At 46.2% G+C, this 26,093-nt stretch overlaps 1 protein-coding gene across 3 annotated transcripts in view; it reads left to right on the top strand.

Annotated features, from left to right (window-relative positions):
• RPF2 (ribosome production factor 2 homolog) overlaps positions 1-15,070 on the top strand; it is a 25,364-nt gene extending 10,294 nt beyond the window's left edge. For all 3 annotated transcript variants that reach the window (XM_037894639.2, XM_043542815.1, XM_037894640.2), the window contains 6 exons: positions 2,039-2,120; positions 2,209-2,285; positions 3,495-3,594; positions 8,414-8,516; positions 9,844-9,988; positions 14,786-15,070. In XM_037894639.2, coding sequence (XP_037750567.1) covers positions 2,039-2,120; positions 2,209-2,285; positions 3,495-3,594; positions 8,414-8,516; positions 9,844-9,988; positions 14,786-14,968 — 690 coding nt within the window. In that variant the 3' untranslated portion in view covers positions 14,969-15,070. The remainder of the gene's footprint in view (positions 1-2,038; positions 2,121-2,208; positions 2,286-3,494; positions 3,595-8,413; positions 8,517-9,843; positions 9,989-14,785) is intronic.
• The last annotated feature ends 11,023 nt before the right edge of the window (positions 15,071-26,093 follow it).

Consider the following 26,093-nt stretch of genomic DNA (forward strand, 5'->3'; position numbering starts at 1 on the left):
GGGGGAAAAAATATGCTGATGTTTAAATATTATGGTACAAGGCGACGGGATAGATTGACAAATCGTAGGCTTCATGTAATGTATATAAAGTGTTTTGAAGATTAAAAGACCCATATAACTATAAAGTAGTGTTTTGTGGCATCCTCACTAAGACTTATCTGTTTTGTTCTTTGTTTTTGCCATTGTTTTCTTTTAATGGAGAGTTGTGCATCCATATGTACTAACACTGGAAGACCTTTCTTAATGTCTACCTCAAAGTGAAAGGTTCAGTTCATCCATATGATAGCAAATGAGTATGTTCTCTTGGCAGGGACTCAATATCTGCATATAATTAGGACAGCATGCCAGGCCATGTATCTTTTCCTCTGCCAAATTGCTAGCAAGTCAACCAAGCTTCCTTTGGTATGTGTCCTTGAGAGCAGGGGTTCCCAAACTGTGATATGTGTGCACTGGGGGTACACAGATAAATTGTGTAATGGGGGATTTTATTATTTTATTTATTGCATTTTCATAATAGGCTACTTATACAAAGCTTTCAACCTCTGTGGGAATTTGTTTTTAAAATATGGTAGTTAATTTACTTCAAGATGTATTAATGAGAACACAGATATGTCGCACTAAAACTATATCTGTACATAACCGTGAAATATGGACAGATGGCTAAAGACAGGTAATGTTAAGAAGAACACACAAAGTATCAGTGACAAGAAGAGTAGTGGTATGCAGGCAGCTGGTAGATCTGGAAGGGATTATGCAATAAGAAAAGTTTGAGAACCTCTGCTTTACAGGATTTTGGTCTCAAAATTTCTAGTTCATGGATTTTCCTCCATCTCTTCTTGGTTTTAAGTAAAGCAGAGTATTTTGATGAATATCCAACATTTGAGTTAATTGCAACACTACATTATTTTCCTTTTTGGGAATTAGTAGTGGGAATCCAGAGGAAGATGAGTGTCAGTGAACTGCAGGATGGTACAGTCAGTTAAATGGGAGCAGGGGGTTAGCCCCTGTCCTGTGTTCCATGCTCTTGAAATTTCCTTGCAGACAAACATCCCTTATCCTGTGAAATGTGCACAGCATTTTCCAACAGTGCAGTTGGGAACATTTAAACTAAAAATTGCAGTATTGCTACCTCTGCTTCCCAAAGCATTCGTAAACTATGATCTAGGCTCCAAAAATGACGGAATTTAAAATATATATACCCACACTAGTATGGCTAAAAATAGCAGGGTAAATGCAGCATCATGGACTACACAAGCATGCCAAGGATCCTTGCTATGCACTTCCATTGCTAGCCTGTCTACACTGCTATTTTTAGCCATGGGAGTGCAGGTATGTCTATGCTGCAGTCACACTTTGGATTTCAGTGTAGACATATCCTAAATGAGGAAATATAACTGTTTACAAGTATTTAACAGGATGTTGCATCAAAAAGGGCAGAAGAGGAGTTTAGGGTGACCAGTGAAAAAAATGGAAAGAACAAGGAGTAATGGGACAAAATTAGGAAGTGGAATTTTTAGCTCCATGATACTCAGACTGTAGCTTGCAAGCCACAAGTGGCTCTTTAATGTGTCTCCTGCGGCTCTTTGCAGCACATGATATTAAAACACTGTGATTTAATTATTAACCAGTCAGGATGCTTTTATTATGTTGTTAATCAATTAAGTTATCAGCTTGCTCTAAGTTATTAACTTATTTGCTGTGAGAATAATATACAAGAAATATTTCCCATCATGCTGTTTAAAGATGAATAGTGCTATAGTAAATGAAACCATGAATTCACACTTCTGTGGCTCTTTTGGGTAATGTTGATTGTTAATTTGGCTCCTGAACCACTGAGGTCAGAGTATCACTAGTTTAGGTCAAATGCCAGGAAAGAACTATCTGGCATGTGTATAAAACAATGGATGAACCTCCCAAGGGGGAATGGGTTACAACTTGAAATCTGTAGCTGTTCAGCTGATGTAACTGTGACATTAGCCGTCACCAAATCTTTAACATGTTTGCAAACTGAAGTTTGTGGTCTTTTTTAATCTTATAGGAGTTTTTTTCGAAGAAGTCGGATTGTTCTTTGTTTCTGTTTGGTTCACATAATAAGAAGAGGCCTAACAATCTCATAATAGGTAAAATGTTTTCTTAAAAAAATGGGTCGAAGAAGTGGCTCTTGAGAATAAATGTCTAACCCAACATTTTTTGTTTTTTCTTTCATAGGTCGTATGTTTGATTATCATGTCCTGGATATGATTGAGCTAGGCGTTGAGAAATTTGTGTCGCTAAAAGATATTAAGGTAAGATACTCTTAAACAATGCAGGAGCTCTAGTGGCTCACATCTGTTGGTGAGCACTTGTAGTGAATCTGGTGTACTTTCAGTAAGGAAAACAAAACCATTTCACTATTGCCTCTTTTAGACTTCCAGGATTAACATATGCATTCATATCAGAATCTTATTTTTGTGCTTTGTAAAAATGTTGCTAAAATTAGCTATATGTTTTCCAGTGGATTCCTTTGCAAAGTTTTTGTTGGGAGCAAACCAAGTCTACAATTTTTTTAGCTGCAAACAGGAATAATTCAATTTACAAAGCTACTAGGTTGGATTCTACCCATGGGAGGCCTTCAAAGTTATTGGGGGAAACCATGTCTGGGTTTCCAAGGGCAGAATTCATCTCACTGTAGCTAAGGATATTTCTGTTATCAGTGTGAGATACTTCTGAGACTTTCTCAGGCCATCAATTACACACAAACCCTGGTTTTCAGGAACTGTATCTGGCTCAGTCTGAGGGCCAACATTTTGACTTCAAGAGACTTAAAATACCCCAAACCTAACAGCAAACCCACCTTGGTGTGATCATATTAAGTTTTGGTTTTGCCAAAAAATAGGTTAGCTATTTTATATGCCTTTTTACACTGTTATAATTAAGAAACTACACAGATTAGCAACTACTTAGTTTGCAGATTCAAAACAAGTAGTACAGATGAAAAAGATCTTTTAGGTAGCAAGAAATTTAACTTTGAAAAGTGATCCCTCACCTTAAGCTTGATGATTTTCACAAGTATTGCACAGCAGGGAGTTGTGGTCAATTGGCTATATAAGGGTGTATCAGAATCAGAAGTTGGAAATGGACTGAATGATCCAGTAAGTCTTTTCCATCTCCTTCCCAATGCAAGAAATACAGCATGCTTGCTTGTGTTTCAAGTAGTCTAGTTCTAAATAGTCCCAAACAAATGAACTTCCATTGTAGGGTCTTTTCCACAGTCTAACACGTTTTACTATGAGGAAGCTTTTCCTTATTCAGCCTAAATGAGAACAACACTCACTATTGTTTAAAAACACTCAAAATGCAAACACTTCCAAGTACAAGTAACATGTATGGATTTATTTTTTAAAAATGCCTTTCTTTTTGTGTTTATCAGAGACCAGAACAGCTCAGAATGGAATGTGCATGGTCATTTGCATAAATAATATGCTTTATAACTTAGTTTGATATTTGTCTAATAGAACAGCAAGTGTCCGGAAGGAACAAAGCCCATGTTGATATTTGCTGGTGACACATTTGATTTAAATGAAGAATATAGAAGATTGAAAAGTCTTCTCATTGGTGAGTATTTTGAAATAAGACTTTATGAGCAGTAGGACTTCATAAATCTGTGGCAATGCTAAATGTTGAGAAATGTTGGCTTGCCTGTTAATGTTTGTCCATATTCAAGAATGCAAGATAACATTAAGGAAGCGGTGTTAGGATTTACAACATACCATAAAACTGAAGTTAAATCTGTCATTATCAAGTCTGTTTCCAAGGATGGAAGAAAATAGATCAGCCTGGGAAAGCCATGAAGACTAGAGGTGGTTGAAGTGGGGAAATTGACATTTCAAAAGTTAATTTCGTCCTGAATCTGAACAAAAAGTCAATCTCCTGTGAAACGAAAATTCCTTTCAAAACGTTTTTTGGAAATATTGAAACAACCTTGTCAAAATACTGCGTTTTCTAATGGTAAACTATTCCATCAGAGAACTTTCAACCAGTTATAATCAGGACCTCACTAGGTTGAATGTTGGGTTCAACATGTGCAGTGAAAATGAGAAGTGGTTGTTAAGGCAGAAACATACAATTAAATGTGTTGGTTAACTTCAAGCTAGGCACAGATTTCCATTAAACAGAAATGTACAAACTTTTTTTTTTTTTTTTGCACATCAAGGGTGGGAGCCATTGGAATAGACGGAGAACATGCAGATGATAAATAAGGTTATGGATTTTAATTAGTAGTGCTGAGAGCAACTACAAAAATGGGTGTACTTTCTAGATAAATTATTTTAGACAAAAATAATTGAACTTGTTCTATTTGGAGCTTAAAAGTAAGATGGTATCGTGGCATTACTCACAATCTGAGTACTCTTGGGAAGTAAGCTTTAGGAGTGAAACTAGAAGGTAGAATGACTGGAGATCTGTTCCCCTTCTCGTGCACTTCTTTCCTTGCACCAAGACTTCATTAAAAGAGAGAGGGGGTGCTTAACCTGAATGGGATTTTGGGGGGAAGATGTGGACTATGAAGTGGTGTGTGTGGGAATGTTGGTAGGGCATGAGCAGGGAATGAAAATATGGATGGAGGCATGGAGATTCAGATGAGAATCAAACTTCTAAGCTTTACTCATAGTTAAATCCCAAAGATCCATTTTTGCCTATGTTAGTTTAAAAATTGCCACTGCCTTTGGCTTCGTAGCTGCACAATCTTTCTAAACTACTATTGGAGATGCTAAAAAAGATTTTGTGACTGCTACATTAATAAATTAATTACTGCTATTCTTAAGAGCTCATCTATGTATTTTTCAGAGATATAGCACCAAATAGGATGAATTTTATGGCAAAGCTATTTTTCATTCAGTTCGAGGAGCTGGGGGCCTGTGAATGATTAAATGATTACATCACTGTCCATATTACATAGGATGCAAACCATATAAGACCAGGTTTGTGCCACTTTGCTCAAATTTCTGGAAGAGAATCATTACACACCGTAACCCCACACATTCTTGTTCTAATGTGCATCCCCTTTTCACATTGTTGGGGCGTTGGATTGAAATGCGCACACACAATTGAGATTTATACAAAATACAGGTTTACAGCTGAAATGGATGGTGTTGCCAATCGTTGACATTTGCTAGATGAACTGAAAGTCTAGCCCTTTGAATTTATTTTGTTGCCCATCTGAGTAACATATCCCTCTCCCATTTGTTTGCCCTTAAGCTTTTGGTTACACCCAAATATACGTCAGTCAAATACGCATCCATTTTTTTGCTGCAGAACATATGCCAAGTACACATCAAATGTCTTGATGTTTTGTTGACTTCAGTGAAATGTCTAAAGACAAAACAATAGGTGGAAGACGGGGGTTCCTCAGATTAAGGATTTAATGAGATGTTGATACCGTCAAATAGTTTAGGCTTACAATTTGACCTCCTATGAAATTGCTGTTATATGATAGGGAGTAGCTCTTTCTGGTCCTGAGAAAGATAATGTATTTAATCCACCATTTTGTTGCCAAGAAACTTATGAAGCTGTCACAGCTGTTGTAAAGAGCTTGTTACTATAGCGCTACTGCCAAGAGCCAGGAGGCTCAGTTACCTAATGACCCCTTGTTACTAGACCATGTGATGTTGTTGATGTTAGAGTTAAACAACCAGGTTTTCATAGACACGTGGTCCATAAGGACATTTTGTACGTTTTTGGGAAGTCATGTGATAGCAATCCCACGTTCTAGAAATCAGTGGGGGTAGGGGATGAACTCGCATATTGTATAATAACCAAATTAAACTAAACTTTTAAATCCATTTTTTAAAAATTGAGGCCATCTCGTAATGGTTTGGATATGTAAATAGCAGCTTCCCTTTACCCCTCTACATAGACGAACCAGGCAAAGACTTGTCACTTTCTTCCCCCTCCCGTTTCCATACAAACATTGTCTTAAAATTGTAGTAGTGGTTTTACTGCCATTGGTTTTTGGTGCCAGTATTAGGAGTCTGTTGATCTTCTGTGTTCCTCTGAGATGTAGTTGCTGCTCCCCTGGTTCTAATAGCCTCCTGTGCACATATTTGTGAAACACTTCACCACTCATTCCTTTATTGGACCCACTTGTGTATTAAAAATTGGCAGATGTTGGGTCACTTTTCTTAAAATGCAGGCTTGGACTGAATGGGAGGAGGCCTGTTTGTTTTGAGATAGCACTTAAGTTTCTCCTTCATCCCTATCACCATGTTTGCACAAATTATTTGGAGTCCAATACATAGATATGCAGGAGTCATTTAGATTCTCTTGAAAAAGAGAGGGTAGAGGTGGTACGAGGGAGACAGAGGAGCATAAAACAACTGTTCCATGTCCTGCTCCACCCATCATACTGCTGCAAAGTCCAGCAGTATTTGTGCTGTTCAGACAAGAACTGTTGCATCTTCCTAGGAAGTGGCCAAATTATAAATTGCTTTGAACCACACATTTCAAGTCCTTGAAGACAAAATGGAAGTTATCAAAAGCTCTTTTGCTGTGGTTACTAAATCAGACATCCTTGAAACACATTAAGTGCTCAGAGAAAAACAAGGGGTAAACTGGTGGCAGGAATTAAAAAGATAACGAACACAAGGTCTCTAATCCAACAACAGTGGACTGTCTCAAAAACTATGAATAAGCCAAAATTTTCAAATCCCTAAAGTTCCAGGGAGGAAATACTGTCTACAGCTGGTGGATGTCATAGAAACTTAAATTCCTGACCACGTGTATTTGGATATAAAGATCATCCTGTGAGTGGAAAGCTATACCACAAGAACATACTAAAGGATAATCTGCCAATAAAAGCAATGTAGGTACAATTTCACATGCCAGAAGAGACCGTCTTGGCTACAGCCTGACACTAAAATAGAAGAAAATATTTTACCGGTGACTTTTCCTCTAGATACAAATCCAGTAACCCAACAAAGGAGGAGGGAGAAAATATTAAGTGACCCAGAGTATTTTTCTGGCTAAACTTCAGGTAGTGTCCACCAGTAAGACTTTGTTTTCAACATAGCTTCATCACTGATGCTCCCAGAAAAAGGTCCCTGAGGAAAACACTGGCTGAAGAATCTGAAAATGAAACTTAAAGGGAAGCGAGCCATTCAGCCGTTCTGCTTCTGGGTATTAATCTTTTTTTTTTTTTTTTTTTAATTAACATACCCTGTTAAGGTCACATCCTTCCTCCACCCTCTGCAAAGGGCTGACATGTTTGCATGGTTGTGTGCTCTTTGCTCATACACTATTTTAATGGCCCTGATATGAGAATTATGTTAGACAACTAACTGATAGTTAACTGGTATCTGAATTTGCTCCCTGTAAAACTGTAAACACAATCTGTAAGTTTCTTTCTATTTGTAACTGACCATGTAGTGTTTGTCTGCTAAATGTGTATATCTACAATAGTAAAAATATTAATTGCAGCGCAATAGCAAGTATTAGCTCATTTAAAAAAGAGCAAAAGTGCTCTGTTTAACCAGAGACAAAACTGTTTTTTAAAGCAATGATGGTCTCGAGTTTCCAAGATGATATCATAAACAATGGGGAGTAAAAACAATCAAGATAACACTAAACACTATCTCCTTCTTTCTTTGTATATGTTTATCTTGTATTGATCTTGATCACTTATTTATACCTACTCTGACTGCTGGCTTTGGTACCAGAGACTTTTAATCCATCACTTTGTCCAACAACCTCATAACTTAGCTAAATGTTATTTCTGTACTTTTGTATACTTAGTGAAACATATGTGAGATGCATTTTGTTTTTCTGAGTTCATAGCTGAAAGTTTAGAAGAATGGATAAACTGAAATAAGTATGTCTTTTTGTATTATTTCACAAAACTAAAGTTACTATTGCTATTGAAGCAATGATAATGTCTGTTCTTCTGTCTTTTTTGGGGTGGGGTGGTTTGGGTTGATGTTTTAAAATAAGATCTGGAGCTTGTATTGCTACCAAATTATTTCTGGAAAGCGGATGTCTGTTATGCTGTCTTACCAAGACTTCTGCACTTGCTTAACTTTGCACATGTGAGTAGGCTCAGCGGGACTACTCATGTATGTAAAGTTAAGCGTGTACATACATGCGTAGTTCCATTGAGCGTACTCACGTGCAAAATTAAGCAAGTGCGGTCTTGGCAGGATTGGGGCTTGAAGTAGTGAATAATCGTGCATGTGAGTCAGAAAGGACCCTGTTTAGCATTACTGGGGTTGCCTCTAGAAAGGCCAAATCCGTTTCTAGTTAATCTGAGATTCATCCCTTATAACACAGACTTATTATCAAATAAACTAGAATCAAAAGTTCTGCTTATCTTAAACTTCCTTTTTGAAAAACCTCTTTATTTTAAAAAAGTAAAAGTGCCAGGTTTCTTGAAATATTCTTTCAGATTTCTTTCGAGGTCCTACTGTGCCTACTATTCGCCTGGCAGGGTTAGAGTATGTTCTGCATTTCACAGCTATGGATGGAAAAATTTATATGCGAAGCTACAAGTAAGTGTCGTCATTCCCCCCATTTACATTGTCTAACACAGAGGTAGGAAAACTACGGCCTGCGGGCCACATCTGGCCGCGGGACTGGCCTGCCTGGCCACTGAGCTCCTGGCCCAGGAAGTTAACCCCCGGCCCCTCTCCCGGTGGCCCCCCTCCCCCGCAGCCTCAGCTCACTGCTCCGCTGGCGCAATGCTCTGGGCAGAGGAGCAGTGAGCTCCTGGGGCAGCGCAGCTGCACAGCCCAGCCTGACCCGGTGCTCTGTGCTGCGCGGCTGCCTGCCCTGGTGCAGCCACGCCTTCAGCCACTGGCCCTCCAGGCAGTGTGTTAAGGGGGCAGGGAGCAGGGGGGTTGGATAGAGGGCAGGGGAGTTTGGTGGCTGCGGTTAGGGACCGGGGGGTGTGGATAGGGGTCAGGGAAGTCAGAGGGCAGGGAACCGGGTGGTTGAGTGGGGGCAGGTGTCCTGGGGGGGCAGTAAGGAAGGAGAGAGGGGGTTGGATGGGGTGGCGGGGGCAGTCAGGGGCAGAGGGTCTGGGGGCAGTCAAGGAGAAGGGGTGGTTGGGTGAGGGGTAGTCAGGAAGGAGAGGGGAATTGGATGGGGCAGTTAGGGGCAGGGGATCTGGGGATGGACAGAGAGCAGGGGGTGGATGGGGCGGGGGGCTGTCAGGGAACAAGGGGGTTGGATGGAGCAGGAGTCCCGGGGTGGGGGCATCAGGGGGCGAGAAGCAGGGCGGTTGGATGGGGGCGGGGGCACAGCCTCCTCTAACCGGCCCTCCATACAATTTCAAAACCCAAAAAGTTTGCCCGCCCCTCGTCTAACAGGAGGTTAGATTTCATTTCTATCTGTAGCCATTTTCCAGGGCCAGATTCAGCCCATGGTTCTGTGCACATGTAACACAAACAGACCCTGGTTGTCAGTAAGTGGGATCGAACCTGGGACATCTGAAGCTTAGTGCATGAGCCTCTACTGCATGAGCTAAAAGCCACATGGCCCCGACCTACGGCTGTAGTGCAGACTCATTAATCTCTAAGTGGTCTCAGTGCCACTAGAGGGGACAGAACACCACACTCAGGAGGTGTGTGGGTTACAAACACATACAACTGTATTGAAATCAATGGGAGCTGAACACGCATTCAAGATCAGACACTGGTACCGTGGTTATAAGTTTTCTGAACCAAAAAAAAATTCAACAGTTGCACATGTTTTCTAAAAGCCAAGTTCTGTCTGTGGTCCAGAAAATAATGAGAAACATAAGTACGAAATGCAGCAAAGGTGGACAACGTTGATTTTTTTTTTAATTTTTTTTTGTTCTGTCTCTCTCTTCCGCAGAGTGTTGTTGAAGAAGTCGGGATGTAAAATACCGAGGATTGAACTGGAAGAGATGGGACCTTCATTAGATCTGGTGATGAGGAGAACACATTTGGCTTCAGAAGACCTCTATAAATTATCTCTTAAACAACCTAAAGCCCTCAAGGTACATAAATCTTGTATTTTATACAAAAATCTTTGCTCTGCATCATACATAGTCTTTAATACAGAACCAGTTTTAAAGTAAACCATGCAAAAGACCAAGGGATGAAGGTGTTAGTTCTTCTTTGAGTGCTGGTCCCTATGTGGATTCCAAGCGTGGGGTGCGCATGCATGCCATATGCCTTCACCGGAACTGTTGATAGTAGTGTCCGTTGACCCGCTCATGTCGTGCATCGATCACATGGTGTGTCCGAGGCTTTAAGAGGCTGCATGGGTTGACACCACTCTAGTTCCCTCGTACTGCCGCATGGCCAGAGTTGGAACCCAGTCCCTCCATGGTCTTAGCCACTTGAGAGTACTGCGTTCAACCTTTTTTTCACTGTATATAGTTTCTTTATTTACTTAATTAGGTAGTTGTCCATTTTTGGTCCATAGCTAGTTAGGTTACTTGTTGGATCTTCCCTGTTCAGGGGCTTCTCTCCCTAGTCCAGGGATTATGCCCCGTCAAGCCGGGATTAAAAACTATGCCTTGTGCTCTCCCTCCTTTTCGGTGAGCGATGAGCACACCCGCTGCCTGTACTGTCTGGGCGAAGCCCACGTCGTCTCTCGCTGCTCTGTCTGGAGCGCCTCTCCGTGGTGGATCCAGGTGGCACGCGAGCTTCGGCTCCAAAATTTTCTAATGGCGGAAGCCATGCACCCATGTGTGCAGTAAGACCCGGCTCCAGCGGAACCACCGGAGTGATGCCAGTCATGGTCGGTGACCGCCTCGCCTGGTCCCTTTCGTACAGCACCGCCAACACTGACAAAACCTCACCGCATGCACAAGAAGTACGGGCACAAGTGTGGCTCCCCAGTGGGGACCATCTCAAAATGCAGTGTTTCCTCTCCGAGCTGGGATCGGTTGGGGGAGAAGTTGCGTGCAACAGGTGAAGGTCCAACTTTGACTTCAACACCGCCTTCAAAGAAAGCGCACACAGAATATCGTTCTAAATGCCACCACTCTCCACCGACACTGTCAGTTTCAACACCAGGACCCTCTGTCACTACCAGCACCATCGACCCCTTTGGTTCTGTCAAGCTCAGTACTCCCAGTCCCATGCACTCCAGGCGGTTTATCTTCACTTACACCAATGGCAGAGCTTCTGTTATCCTTCACTGGTACCCCACCACAATCTGGAACCCCATCAGGTCCCAGGTTCCCTACTCTGGCCAGTGAACCTCTTGTCCTCCGTCCTGCTCCAACGATGACGGCCGAGCCCCTTCTCCCAGTCGACCATCCTCCGACATCACCGCTACTGCCGGTACCACCTGCACCATCGACTCCCCCCTTTCCCAGAACAGTCAGAGTCCGACTGGTCTTCAGAACCGGACACAGCTCTCACCTTCTTGCTCTTATAGTCCAGACCCTTGGCACCATGCCTATCCTCCAGACTACGGTCACACCACTGATCCTTAGTTCCCGGTACCTGTGGACCCCGCCCATGCATGGCAACTCTTTGGCCATTTTGGGCCTCATGGGACCCTTACCATCATCGCAATGCACACCACCTACACCACACCTTTCCCATGCATACAGTGACTGTCCAGGGGAAACCTCTGGACCCTCTGGGTCCATCGGCAGCCCCGATCACACCACCAGAATTGCCCATTCTTACAGGCTTTTCTTCATCTCCGATGATGCCCTGATCCAATCTTCCCTCTCCCCACCAGATGACCACATACAATATCAGTCCCTGCTCCGTCGCATGGCCACGGCCCTCAACCTTCCACTAGAGGATGTTCAGGACCCCCATGACCAATTCCTGGACATGCTTCAATCTCTAGGATTCTACTGCACAGCCTTACCCATTCATTCGGCTACCTTACAACCAGCCCAGATGGTGTGGCATACGTCAGCCTCTTGTGTTCCATACCAAAGCGAGTGGAATGCCGCTATTCCGTCCCCTCTAAGGACACAGATTTCCAGTTTACCCACCCACTGCCAAATTCCCTGGTGATCAATGCTGCCACCGCACATGCCCGTCAGCAGCACTTTAAATCAACTCCACCAGATCTCAATGCCAAAAAATTAAACTTGCTGAGTAGAAAAGTTTATTCATTAGCGGGGCTACAATTCTGTATTGCCATTTATCAGGCCGTTCTGGCCAAATACAATTTTCTATCCTACTCCCAACTGGCAGATTTCCAGGACTCTTCTTCCTGACCAACAGCAGGACTTCCAACGCATGGTAGATGAGGGGAAGCTGGTGGCCAAAGTCATGCTCTAGGCCACAGTAGATGCTGCAGGTGCTGTCTCTCTCTCCTTAACCCCCAGAGTCGTTCTCTGTCGTGACTCGTGGCTATAGTCCAATGGTCTTCCAAAGGAGGTCCAGATGACGGTGGAAGACCTCCACTTTGACCACAATAAACTGTTTAGTGACAAGACTGAGTCCCTTCACTCCATTAAGGACTCCCAGGCCACTGTTCCCTCCCTGGGCGTCTGTGCCCCAGCCCCCACCCACCGACAACAGCATCCACCTTTCCATCCTCGTCCTCGCACCACTTATCACCCGTACCCCCAGTGACCCTTGGAACTGCTTCAGCATCAGCTTCACTCTCAATGGCCCTGGCACTCTCCCTCTGCCGCTTCCATTTCTCATTGACCCAAACAATTGTTTTGACTCATATAAAGACCTGAAAACTTCCCATAACCCTTCCGGACGCACCTCCCATCATATCCAGGGGTTGTCTGGCACTCTGTCTGCACTTTGAGTTCCATCAACTCTGACTGCTGGGTGCTAGACATCATCTGTCAAGGATACCTGATCGAATTCCTTTCCTTCCCCCCATGCTACACACCTGGGAGCTGCCCCCCTCCCTCCCGAACCCTATCCAACTCGATCTTCTCCACAACGAAAACACTGTCCTTGTCCACAAGGGTGCCACAGAACCTGTGCCACACTGCCACCATGGCTTCTACTCCCCCAATTTCCTTATTCTGAAAAGGGGGGAGGTATGCACCCCATTCTAGACCTCCACACCGTAAACAAATTAATCCGCATTTTTCACTTCCGGATGGTCACCCTCCCCCTTACTATCTCTTCCCTCCCACATGGAGCCTAGTTTGCTGCTCTCGATATGAAAGACACGTACTTTCATGTAGACGTTCACCCTGCTTATCGCAAATTCCTTTGTTTTATTATAGCCATGCCCACGATCAGTTCCTTGTCCTCCCTTTGGGATCTCCACTGCCCCCCGCGTATTTACCAAGGTCTTTGCGATTGTCGCAGCCTCCATGCACCAACTGGGGCACACCCTATTTCCTTACCTAGACAACTGGCTTCTGGTAGCACCCTGTCGCTCCTGCCTCCTGCCCACCATGTGCACCTTACACACCCTCCTTCAGAGACTGGGAGTGTGCATCAGTGAAGAAAAATCCGTCCCCGTCCCTACCCTCCCACTTAGCTTTATAGGAGGACATTTGGACTCCATGACAGCCAGAGCTTTTCTTCCCAGGGACCGCTTAACTGCCCTTGTTATCCTCATTACCATGCTGAGACATCCACCCACACGTCCCTGCCAGTGCTTTTCCCTTCTCGGACACATGGCGGCTTGTACTGCTGTTACACCACTTGCTCGTCTCCATATGCACGGCCTCCAACATTGGCTCCACACAGTCTACAATCCATAGGAAGACTCTCTCACCAAGCTACTAGTCCTCCTCTCCAGCGTCTTGACCTCCCTCTCATGGTGGTGCAACCCCTCCACAGTCCTAGTGGGCATACCATTCATGCCCCCCACACCAACTGCCACCCTCACCACAGACATGTCTTTAGCGGGTTGGGGTGCCCACCTCGACACCCACACTGTTCAGGGCCTCTGGTCCACATGAGAAGCACGAATGCACATCACCATCCTTGAGCTCCAAGCAGTCTGTCTGGCCTGCCAAGCGTTCCTAGACTCCCTCCACATCCAAGTACTCTCGGACAACAGGACGGTGGTCATATACATAAACAAGGCAGTGCATGGTCCCCCTCTCTGTGTGCAGAAGCTGGTGCCTCAGACCCTCCACCACGATGGATGCTGCCATTGGTCACACTGTCCTACACAGTTGGTCCTCTCGAGAGCCCTTGCACCCACCTCCTTCTTGAGTAGTGCTCGCTGTATTCCCACTTTGGAATCCACATAGGGACCAGCACTTGAAGAAGAAGGTTATTTACTGTAACTGGAGGTTCTTAGAGATATGTGGTCCCTATCTGGATTCTAATCCCACCCTCCATTCCCTCTGCTCCGGGCTCTCCTACCCCCGGGTGAGAAGGAACTAGAGCGGCGACAATCCACGCAGCCTCTTAAAGCCTTGGATGCACCACATGGTCGACGCATGCGGGTCAATGGACACTATTATCAACAGTTCCATCTCCAGCGTATGGCACGCATGCACACCCCACGCTTGGAATCCAGATAGGAACCACACCTCTCAAAGAACCTCCCGTGACAATAAATAACCTTCTCTTATTGCACACTATCTTTGCAATGTTCAGGTCTTTTTGCTAAGCTAACTGATGTCATTGCATGATCTGTAGAGGGACGCACGGGTAGGGCAGGATAAGGAACTGATCTGGTGGCATATAAAGACAGGAAAATAAATCTTTATACTCTGGATTTTATCTGTACAATACCATTTCTAGGCATAGTTATCTTAAATTGTAATGGAAGTTTAATTACTGGTGAATATGGTGACTTGTGATGGCAGATACACTTGCCTTCAGTGACTGAATTGTATTCTGGGCCCAGAAATGTTAACATTGTTCTTACCTTGCAGCCGAAGAAGAAGAAGAATATCTCTCACGATGTCTTTGGTACATCATATGGTCGGATCCACATGCAGAAACAGGATCTCAGTAAATTACAGACAAGGAAGATGAAAGGGTTAAAGAAGAGACCTGCAGCAAAGATGGCTGAAGAAGAGGAAGGGATTAGTCCAAAGAAATCAAAATCGGTCTGATAGGATAAAATAGTTTTGGACTTTTGATAACTTCAGCTTTTGCTGTATTTGTCACAAAATAAATGTGGCAGATGTGGACCAGTCAGCTGCCATTTTTTAAAATGCTGTAGTCCTGTAATTATTTTTAATGTATAGTCCTACAAAAGTGAACTTCAGTGATGTTGGGCTGTACACTGACATTATTTCCTCAAGTGTCTGAAGCTCAATATGCTTATTTGGATAAATCAGTAGAACAAATCATTGAAGAAAGCCAATTATCTAATAATTTACTAAATGGCCTTCTAGGGTTTTTATCCTGGGGACTCTTGTTAGACTAGTCTTGTCATATAAACCCTTTCTGGGAACTGAGCTGTAAATGTTGGCCTTGATTTGTTTTCAGCTAATGTTAAAGGTATTTGGACTGTTTTACATAACTTTTTGACTACTCATCTCTAACTTAATAAACTTTGGACTATTTTATTAACTATGCATTTCAAAAAAGAGAAACTATAACAATATTAGTATGTGCTAATGAACTATGTCCTCTTTGAAACTAAGCATTACTTACACTCCCTAGAATTAGGAATGATCTGTCAAGCTGCTTATACTACATCCATCACTAAGGTATCTGAGCATCTGATACTCACCATAGGTACATATGAGACCTTTGAGTCTCTTAAGCACAGAACCTTATGTTTGATTTCCATATGGAGTGCAAGGGACAAGACTAACTTATTCAGTCTACTGTGTTTTTTAATCTAGGTATTTATACCGTGCTCTTCACTATATTTGAGTGCCGTAGAGAGACTGCTAAAGAAGCTGTCAAGGTTCCTTTCCCACTCTGAACTCTAGGGTACAGATGTGGGGACCTGCATGAAAACCCCCTAAGCTTATTTTTACCAGCTTAGGTTCAAACTTCCCCAAGGTACAAACTATTTTACCTTTTGCACTTGGACTTTATTGCTGCCACCACCAAGCGTCTAACAGATATATAACCAGGAAAGAGCCCGCTTGGAAACGTCTTTCCCCCCCAAAATCCTCCCCTAACCCTACACCCCCTTTCCTGGGGAAGGCTTGATAAAAATCCTCACCAATTTGCATAGGTGAACACAGACCCAAACGCTTGGATCTTAAGAACAATGAAAAAGCAATCAGGTTCTTAAAAGAAGAATTTTAATTGAAGAAAAAGTAAAAAGAATCACCTCTGTAAAATCAGGATGGTAAATACCTTACAGGGTAATTAGATTCAAAACCTAGAGAATCCCTCTAGGCAAAACCTTAAGTTACAAAAAGACACAAAAACAGGAATATACATTCCATTCAGCACAGCTTATTTTATCAGCCATTTAAACAAAACAGAATCTAACGCATATCTAGCTAGATTAATTACTAAGTTCTAAGACTCCATTCCTTTTCTGTTCCGGCAAAAGCATCACACAGACTGAGAGAGAGCCTTTGTTTCTCTCCCCCCCAGCTTTGAAAGTATCTTGTCTCCTCATTGGTCATTTTGGTCAGGTGTCAGTGAGGTTATCCGAGCTTCTTAACCCTTTACAGGTGAAAGGGTTTTTCCTCTGGCCAGGAGAGATTTTAAAGGTGTTTACCCTTCCCTTTATATTTATGACAGAAGCAAAACCTTGATTTGTCTTTTCTTTCCTGATTTGGACAAGTTTCTTTTAATACTCTAAGGCCTGGTCTACAGTATGCGATTATATCGAAATTAGCCACATTCTATCAAATTAAAACTAAATCTGGCCACACAATCAACCCGGTTTTGTCGACTTTAAGGTCTCTTTAAAACTGGTTTCTGTACTCCACCTCGGCAAGGGCAGTAGCACTAAAATCGACATCGCTGTTCGGGATTTTAGGTACTGTGGATGCAATTCGACAGTATTGGCCTCTGGGAGCTATCCCAGAATGCTGCATTGTGACCGCTCTTCACAGTTGCAACTCAGATGCACTAGCCAGGTAGTCAGGAAAAGCCCCGGGAACTTTTGAATTTCATTTCCTGATTTGGCCAGCATGGTGACCTGATTAGCGCAGGTGACCATGTAGAGTCCACCAGCACAGGAGACCATGCAGTCCCAGATGCGCAAACGAGCTCTAGCATGGACCGAGCGGGAGGTACTGGATTTCATCGCTGTTTGGGGAGAAGAATCTGTTCAGGCAGAACTCCGTTCCAAAAAAAAGGAACACAAAGGAACGCAAACGTATTTGCGAAAATCTCCTGGGGCATGATGATTTTTTGGAGGAGGAAGAAGAGGAGGACAGTGCACAGGCAGCAAGCGGTGAATCTGTTCTCCCCAGCAGCCAGGAACTGTTCATCACCCTGGAGCCAATACCCTCTACCCCCTCCCAAGGCGGGCTCCGGGACCATGACGCCGGAGAAGGCACTTCTGGTGTGTGTACCTTTGTAAATACGATACAGGGTTTAAAAGAAAGTGTGTTTACTGATTCATTTGTCCTGAAGACTTGGGATGCATTCGCAACCAGTACAGCTACAGGAAAAGTCTGTTCGCATTTGACTTAAAGGGTCAGAACCCTGCAGTGGGGATGGGGGGAAACCCATCCATGCTGGCCTGTTGGCATTTGGCCTGAAGGGCGCGGGGTGGTGTGTGCGTGTGAGTGCGGCGATCATCCCAGAGAGACCACAGGCCCTCCTTTTAAATGGCCAACCCACCAGGCATTGCTTGGTATGGGAAAGGAGGGTGCCGCAGTTTGAAAGCATTGTAATGAATGTGGAAGAAGCAGAACCCTGTGTGCGCCTAGGGCTTACCATGGCTGCTTGCAAGCTGAATGCTGTTGCCCAGCCACGTGTGATGCAGTCACACCAAACTAGCAGGCACTCAGTATAAAAGGCAAAATGCGACCTTGTACAGAAATAACATGTGCTAGGTACTATGAATTGCTTGTTTCACTGAGAAACAGGCTCCCCTTTGTTCTCTAAAATGTATCTTTTAAACTTCTACTCTCCCTTTTTCTCCTCTCGCAGGTGCAAATGTTTCAACGCACCCCCTATCAACTCCATCCCAGAGGCTGGCCCAGATTAGAAGGCGGAAAAAACACACTTGGGACGACATGTTGGCAGAGCTTATGCAGTGCTCCTGCACTGATAGGGCACAGGTGAATGCGTGGAGGGAAATAATGGCAGAGTCCCGGAACAAGTTCAATGACTGCGATGAGAGCAGGCAGGAACCATGCTCAAGCTGATGGGAGAGCAAACTGACGTGCTTCGCTGTCTGGTTGATCTTATGAGGGAAAGGCAGCAAGAGCACAGCCAGCCCCTGTATAACCGCTCTTCCCTCCTCCCCAAGTTCAATAGCCTCTTCACCCAGATGCCCAAGAACACGGGGAGGGAAGAGGCTCCAGGGATCCACTCATTTCACCCCAGAGGATTGCCGAAGCAGCAGAAGGCTGGCATATCCTAAATTTTGATTTGCAGTGTGACCTTGTCCTTCCCTCCTCCCTCCCCCTGCTTACCCTATCCCACCCCACCCGGGCTAGCTTGTGATTTATCTCCCTGTGTTTTTAATCAACTAATAAAACATGCATGGTTTTGAAATAATAGTGATTTTATTTCCTCTGCAAGCTGTGATTGAAGTGGGGAGGGCGGTTGTCTTACAGGCAATTACAGTCAAGAAAGGGGGCGGGTAACATCAAGGAGAAACAAACACAATTGTCACACCGTAGCCTGGCCAGTCATGAAACTGGTTTTCAAAGCTGCTCTGATCTGCAGCACGCCCTGCTGTGCTTTCCTAATCGCACTGGTGTCTGGCTGCGTGAAACTGGCCACCAGGTGATTTGCCTCGATCTCTCACCCCACCATAAATGTCTCCCCCTTACTTCCACAGATATTGTGGAGCACACAGCAAGCAGCAATTACAATTGGAATATTGGTTTAGCTGAGATCTAACCTAGTCAGTAAACTGCACCAGCGTGCTTTTAAACAGCAAATGCGCACACTACCACCATTCTGCACTTGCTCAGCCTATAGTTGAACTGCTCCTTACTACTGTCCAGGCTGCCCGTGTATGGCTTCATGAGCCATGGCATTAAGGGGTAGGCTGGGTCCCCACAGATAACTATTGGCATTTCAACATCCCCAACAGTAATTTTCTGGTCTGGGAAGTAAGTCCCTTGCTGCAGCTGTTCAAACAGACCAGAGTTCCTGAAGACGCGAGCGTTGTGCACCTTTCCGGGCCATCCCACGTTGATGTCGGTGAAATGTGCTTTGTGATCCACTAGTGCTTGCAGCACCATTGAGAAGTACCCCTTGCGGTTTACGTACTGGCTGCCCTATGGTCCGGTGCCAAGATAGGGATATGCGTTCCGTCTATCACCCCACCACAGTTAGGGAACCCCATCGCAGGAAAGCCATCCACAATGGCCTGCACATTTCCCAGAGTCACTACTCTTGATAGCAGCTGGTCAATGATTGCGTTGGCTACTTGGATCACAGCAGCCCCCACAGTAGATTTGTCCACCCCAAATTGATTTACAACTGACCGGTAGCTGTCGGGCGTGGCAAGCTTCCAGAGGGCTATCTCCACTTCTCAACTGTGAGGGCTGCTCTCGTTTTGGTATCTTTGCGCTTCAGGGCAGGGGACAGTGAGTCACAAAGTTCCATGAAAGTGGCCTTATGCATGCAAAAGTTTCACAGCCACTGGGAATCATCCCATACCTGCAACATTATGCGGTCCCACCAATCTGCTTGTTTCCCAGGCCCAGAATTGGCGTTCCACTGCATGAACGTGGCCCAGTGCCACCATGATGTCCCAATTGTCACATGCCGTGCTTCTAGGAACGTCTGTGTCCATGTCCTCATCACTATCTTAATCATGCTGTCATTGCTTCCTCACCCCGTTTTGCAGGTTCTGCACATACCGCTGGATAATGCGTGAGGTATTTACAATGGTCACAACTGCAGCGGTGAGCTGAACGGGCTCCATGCTTTCTGTGCTATGGCGCCTGCACGGGTAATCCAGGAAAAAAGGTGCAAAATGAAGAAGAACAGAGTTGCAGCGGAAGCGGCGTTGTACGGTTTATGATGGCATACTGCACGAGTTGCAGGACAGCAGAGTTTTGCAGACCTACTGCACCATCTGCTGCAGGAAAGCAGAGTGGCAGCAGAAGTGGTGGTGTATGGTTGATGATGGCAGAAAAAAGGCCCGAAACGATTGTCTGCCGTAGGTTGCAAGGAGGGAGGGGTGACTGATGACACGTACCCAAAACCACCCGTGACAATGTTTTTGCCCCATCAGTCATTGGGAGCTTAACCCAGAATTCCAATGGGCGGCAGAGGCTGCAGGAAAGCTTCCCACAGTGCACCACTCCGAGAGTCGATGCTAGCCTCGGTACTGTGGACGCACTCCACTGACTTCACGCGCTTAGTGGGGACACACACGATCGACTGTATAAAATCTCTTCTGAAAAATCGACTTATATAAATTAGATATAATTTTGTACTGTAGACGTACCCTAAGAAAGCAAAGTTTAAAAAGTTGTCTTGCACAGGGGTCATGCTAGTGAAATCTATTCGGAACTGAATGAGATGGAAGACTTTGGGATCTAAACGGGAAGACGATATTAAAGTACAGTAAGTTTTTTTTCATTGTTTTGTTGGAAGTGGTTTGTCTTACTACATTTTGGGACATGTAGGAAATCTGCAAATTAGCTATTTTTTCCTCCTCCCAATTTATCTCTTTGTTTAGAAAGCCATTCATAGATTATAAGGCTGGAAGGGACCACTGTGATCACCTAGTCTGATTCACTATATTTCAGGCCATAGGACTTCCCTGAATTAATTCCTATTTAAACTAAAACAACTTATAGAAGAATATTCTGTCTTGATTTAGAAGTTCCCAGTGATGGAGAACCCACTATGCCCTTCATAATTATTCCCATGGTTAAAAAATTACACCTTATTTCTAGCCTGACTTTGTCTAGCTTCTAGTCCCATTCATTTGGCTCTTGCTATACATACCTTTGTCCGGTGGATTGAAGAGCCCATTATCACAAAGTTTTGTTTGTCATATGTAGGCATTTAAAGATTGATCAAATCACTCGGTAACCTTTTGGCTAAGCTAAACCAATCAAGTTCTTGAAATCTGTTGCTATAGGGCAAGTTTTCCAATTCTTTAATTATTCTCATGGCTCTTCTGTGAACCTTATTCAATTTATCAACATCTTTTTTTGAGTTGTGGACACCAGAACTGGACACAATATTCCAGTAGCATTAGAGTCCGTGCCAAATAGACAGGTAATATAACCTTCCTACTCCTACTGAATATTCTTGTTTTATGGATTGAATTAGGCCTTTTGGCCACCATGTCACCCTGGCAGCTCGTGTTCCAGTTGATTATCCACCATGACCCCTGGGATGATTTGTGGGATCTATCTGTACAATTTATGAATTCAGTGTGAAATTATGATCTCTGTGTTTGTATCAAGCTGCACATTCAATTTTGAATGTGCAGCCCTTTGCCTTCTCTGGGGCCTTTTACCTCCATGGTGGACTGAAGTTCCAAGGGATGGCCCAGTGGAAGGGTTATTAAGAGTTACAGAGGGTTATTAAATCTTGATGGAACTCTTCAAAAAGAAACATCTTGAGACAAAAGGCTGACTTCTACCTAGGGGAACTGGTTGGACAAAAGGTTGCTTGACAATGCAGTCACTTGGAGGGGAGTGTCTGTGGCCACCTGAGGAAACTGATCAGGGAGAGAGGGACAGGAAAGTTATAAAAAGGCAGGAGCTGACCTAATCAGGGTCTTAGGCCATTTTCACCAGTTCAAGATGGCAGAGCAGCTGCAGGAGCCTGATGAACCTGGGGTGAGCCCTGCCTACCTGAATGCAGATAGACTTCTAAGCTAATGTTGAGCTAGTAGGGGGCATTGCGTACAAGATGAATGTTTTCTAAAGGATCTTGCTTGTGCTATTGGACAAAGAATAATGGTGTCTTGGACCAGTGGTTCTCAACCAGGGGTCTAGGGTCCCATGGGGGGCCGCCAAACTAAACCAGAGAGCAGGGCCTCAGTTAAGACTCACTGGGGCCCAGGGCAGAAAGCCAAAGTCTGAGACCTGCCACCCAGGGCTGAAGCTGAAGCCCATGCCCCACCACCCAGGGCTGAAGCCAAAGCCTAAGGAACTTGGCTTCACAGGGACCCCTGTGGCATGGGTCCCCAGACAATTGCCCTGCTTGCTACCTCCTAACGCCAGCCCTGGCTTTTAATCTACTGGATATGCAGAAAAACAGTTGCGGTACAACTGAGCCATGGAATTTTTATAGCATGTTGGTGGGGCCTCAGAAAGAAAAAGGCTCAGAACTCCTGTTTTAGACCACTTGGCATAGAATTTTGTTTGCTTTCACTACCACATTCCTCTAAAGAGGAAAGGCTGTCGCCTTTGGTGGGATGCTGGGGAGGCTGTAGGGGAAGACAGCAGTAGTTTCAGGATCTAGCTGATTGGAGTCGGGGGTGGGCACCCCTCTACAAACAGACAGCAGCTGCATCCGAAGTGCATGCATATAGGCCTGAACTGTCCAGCCCCAGCAAACAAAAATCAAACACTGGTCTAGGTATCCTTCGTTCTGTCTGAGTGTGAGGGGACTGACTAGACGACTTCAAGGCCTCTTCCAGTCCTACATTTCTATGATTCTAAGTCCCACATTAGCTGTCCCATTGTTTTGCCTGCGGTCTATGACAGACCTATAATTACTTGGGTTGTCCTGTTCCCCGTTTTTAAATATTGGCACATTAGCTTATTGATATCCCCTCACAGCAATCTGAATGACAAACAGGCAGAGCTCCTCCAAATCTGTGACAACTCCCAAGTCTTTTTCAGTCATAGTTTCCCAGAATAATCCCCTATCCTGTAAGTAGGACTACGTTTTGATTTCAGGGAAGGGGTTGGAATGGGGGGGTGGGAAGAGGTAGTACAGGGGCATGGCCTCATGGAAGGGGTGGAGTGGGGGCGGGGCCGGGGCAACTGCGGGGGGTCAGTGATGTGGCCCTTGGGCCAATGTACTAGTCCTCATGTGGCCCTCGTGGTCATTTGAGTTTGAGACCCTTGCACTAGAAGCACACCCAGTTGATGATGGTTCCCCATTTACAATTACACTGAGGACCTGTCAGCCAGTTTTTAATCTACACAATTTGTCCCGTGGTGATTTTTTTTTGTACTATTCCAGGTTCTTAATTATAATAATGTGTGGTACCCAGTCAAATGCTATATAGCAGAAGTGGGCAAACTACAGCCCGCGGGCCCCTCCTCCCTGGCAGTCAGGGGACAGGGAAGGGTGGATGGGGCAGGGGTCCCAGGAGGGCCATCAGGGGACAAGGAACGGGGGGGTTGGATGGGGCAGAAGTCCCGGGGGGGGCCATCAGGAGGCGAGAAGGAGAGGGGGTCGGATAGGGTGCGGGGACTCCCCCTAACCAACCCTCCATACAATTTCGGAAACCCGATGTGGCCCTCAGGCCAAAAAGTTTGCAGGCCCCTGCTTTATAGAAATCTAAGTCTGTAACATCAACACTATTCCCTTTATCAACCAAACTTGTAATCTCATCAGAAAAAGAGTTTGATAAGACCTATCTTCCATAAAGCCAAGTCAATTGGTATTAATTATATTACCTTCCTGTAATTCTTTATTAATTAAGGGAAATATGGTCTACATGAAATTACAACAAGGTGGGTGCACAACTGGTTGAAAGAGGGAATTCAAAGAGTAGTTATCAATGGTTCACTGTCTAACTGGGACAGTATATTTAAGGGGTTCCTTCAGTGGCCTCCCTGGGGTCCAGTGCTATTCAATACTTTCAGTAATGACTTGGATAATGGGGTGGAGATAATGCTTACAAAATTTGTAGCTAACACCAAGATAGGAGGGGTTGCAAGTACTTTGGAGGACAGGTTTAGAATTCAAAATTACCTTGATAAATTGGAGAATAGGTCTAAAATCCAGAAGATAAAATTCAATTAAAAAGTGCAAAGTACTTCATTTAAAAAGGAAAAAAGATCAAATGTACAACAACAAGATGAAGAACAACCAGTGAGGTGATAGTGCTGCTGAAAAGAAGAGCAGACATTTTGGGGGAAAAGAAACTGACTATCAGTGCTTCTCAAGCTGTCTGATGTGGGGGACCGGCAATTTTTTTCCCATTGTGCGCACAGACCGGCACCGTGAGCTGCCAAAATCTTAACAACCGGTTCCCTGTAAAAAGTTCTGATTTAAGGGATGTGCCCCTGTATGTATTTTTTGTACCAACAGGGTTACCATACGTCCGTATTTTAAAAATTTTAAAAATTCCTCCCGGACGGCGATTTAAGAACCAAAAAGCCTGACCTGTCCGGGGAAATACGGATGTATGTTAACCCTGCCAAAAGTTCTTTTTTAAAAAGATGGGCCTGAACTAGAAATGAGCTCCATTTCACATGTGTGGATCCCCGCCGCTCTCTGGGGGTGTGCTAGGGTGACCAGATGTCCCAATTTTATAGGGACAGTCCCGATTTTGGGGTCTTTCTCTTATATAGGCTCCTATTACCCCCCACCCCCTGTCCTGATTTTTCACACTTGCTGTCTGGTCACCCTAGGGTGTGCACATGTGTGGGTCTCAGCTGCTTCCTGCCCCCCTCATTGAAGCAGGTGTGCATGGTTACTGCCCTGGGAACTGCAGAACACCAGTGGACATGGAGCCAGCTGCAGACAGGGGCATGGGGCAGGGCTAGCTGGAGGTAGGGGGTGCAGGGCTGGCTGCGGGCAGGGCAGGGGGTGCGGAGCTGGCTGGAGACAGGAGGGTGCGGGGTTGGCTGGAGGCAAGGAGGTATGGGGCTGGCTGGTGGTAGGGGCTGGCTGCAGGCAGGGCAGGGGGCTGCAGGGCTGGCTGGAGACAGGGGCTGGCTGCAGGCAGGGCAGGGGGGTGCAGGGCTGGCTGGAGACAGGGGTGGCTGGAGGCAGGGCAGGGGGTGTGGCAGGGGCTGGCTGCGGGCAGAGGGTGTGGGGGTGGCTAGAGGCAGGGCGGGGGTGCAGCAGGGGCTCGCTGCGGGCAGGGGGTGCGGGGGTGTCTGGAGGCAGGGCAGCGGGTGCAGCAGGGGCTGGCTGCGGGCAGGTGGTGTGGGGGTGTCTGGAGGCAGGGCAGGGGGTGCGGCAGGGGCTGGCTGCAGGCAGGGGGTGCGGGGGTGTCTGGAGGCAGGGCAGGGGGTGAGGCAGGGGCTGGCTGAGGGCAGGGGGTGCGGGGGTGTCTGGAGGCAGGGCAGAGGGTGCGGCAGGGGCTGGCTGCAGGCAGGCAGTGCGGGGGTGGCTGGAGGCAGGGCAAGGGGGGTGCGGCAGGGGCTGGCTGCGGGCAGGGTGTGCAGGGGTGGCTGGAGATAGGAGGGTGCGGGTTTGGCTGGAGGCAAGGGGGTATGGGGCTGGCTGGTGGTAGGGGCTGGCTGCAGGCAGGGCGGGGGCTGCAGGGCTGGCTGGACACAGGGGCTGGCTGCAGGCAGGGTAGGGGGGTGCAGGGCTGGCTGGAGACGGGGGTGGCTGGAGGCAGGGCAGGGGGTGCGGCGGGGCTGGCTGTGGGCAGAGGGTGCGGGGGTGTCTGGAGGCAGGGCAGGGGGTGCGGCAGGGGCTGGCTGCGGCTAGAGGGTGTGGGGGTGTCTGGAGGCAGGGCAGGGGGTGCGGCAGGGGCTGGCTGCGGGCAGGGGGTGCCTGGAGGCAGGGCAGGGGGTGCGGCAGGGGCTGGCTGCGGGCAGAGGGTGCGGGGGTGTCTGGAGGCAGGGCTGGCTGGAGGCAGGGGCTGGCTGCAAGCAGAGGGTGCGGGGGTGTCTGGAGGCAGGGCAGGGGGTGCGGCAGGGGCTGGCTGCGGGCAGGGGGTGCGGGGGTGTCTGGAGGCAGGGCAGGGGGTGCAGCAGGGGCTGGCTGCGGGCAGAGGGTGCGGGGGTGTCTGGGGGCAGGGCAGGGGGTGCGGCAGGGGCTGGCTGCGGGCACGGGGTGCGGGGGTGGCTGGAGGCAGGGCAGGGGGTGCGGCAGGGGCTGGCTGCGGGCAGGGGGTGTCTGGAGGCAGGGCAGGGGGTGCGGCAGGGGTTGGCTGCGGGCAGAGGGTGCGGGAGTGTCTGGAGGCAGGGCAGGGGGTGTGGCAGGGGCTGGCTGCAGACAGGGGGTGTGGCAGGGGCT

This window comes from Chelonia mydas, chromosome 3, assembly GCF_015237465.2.
Source record: "Chelonia mydas isolate rCheMyd1 chromosome 3, rCheMyd1.pri.v2, whole genome shotgun sequence".
Classification (NCBI taxonomy): domain Eukaryota; kingdom Metazoa; phylum Chordata; order Testudines; family Cheloniidae; genus Chelonia; species Chelonia mydas.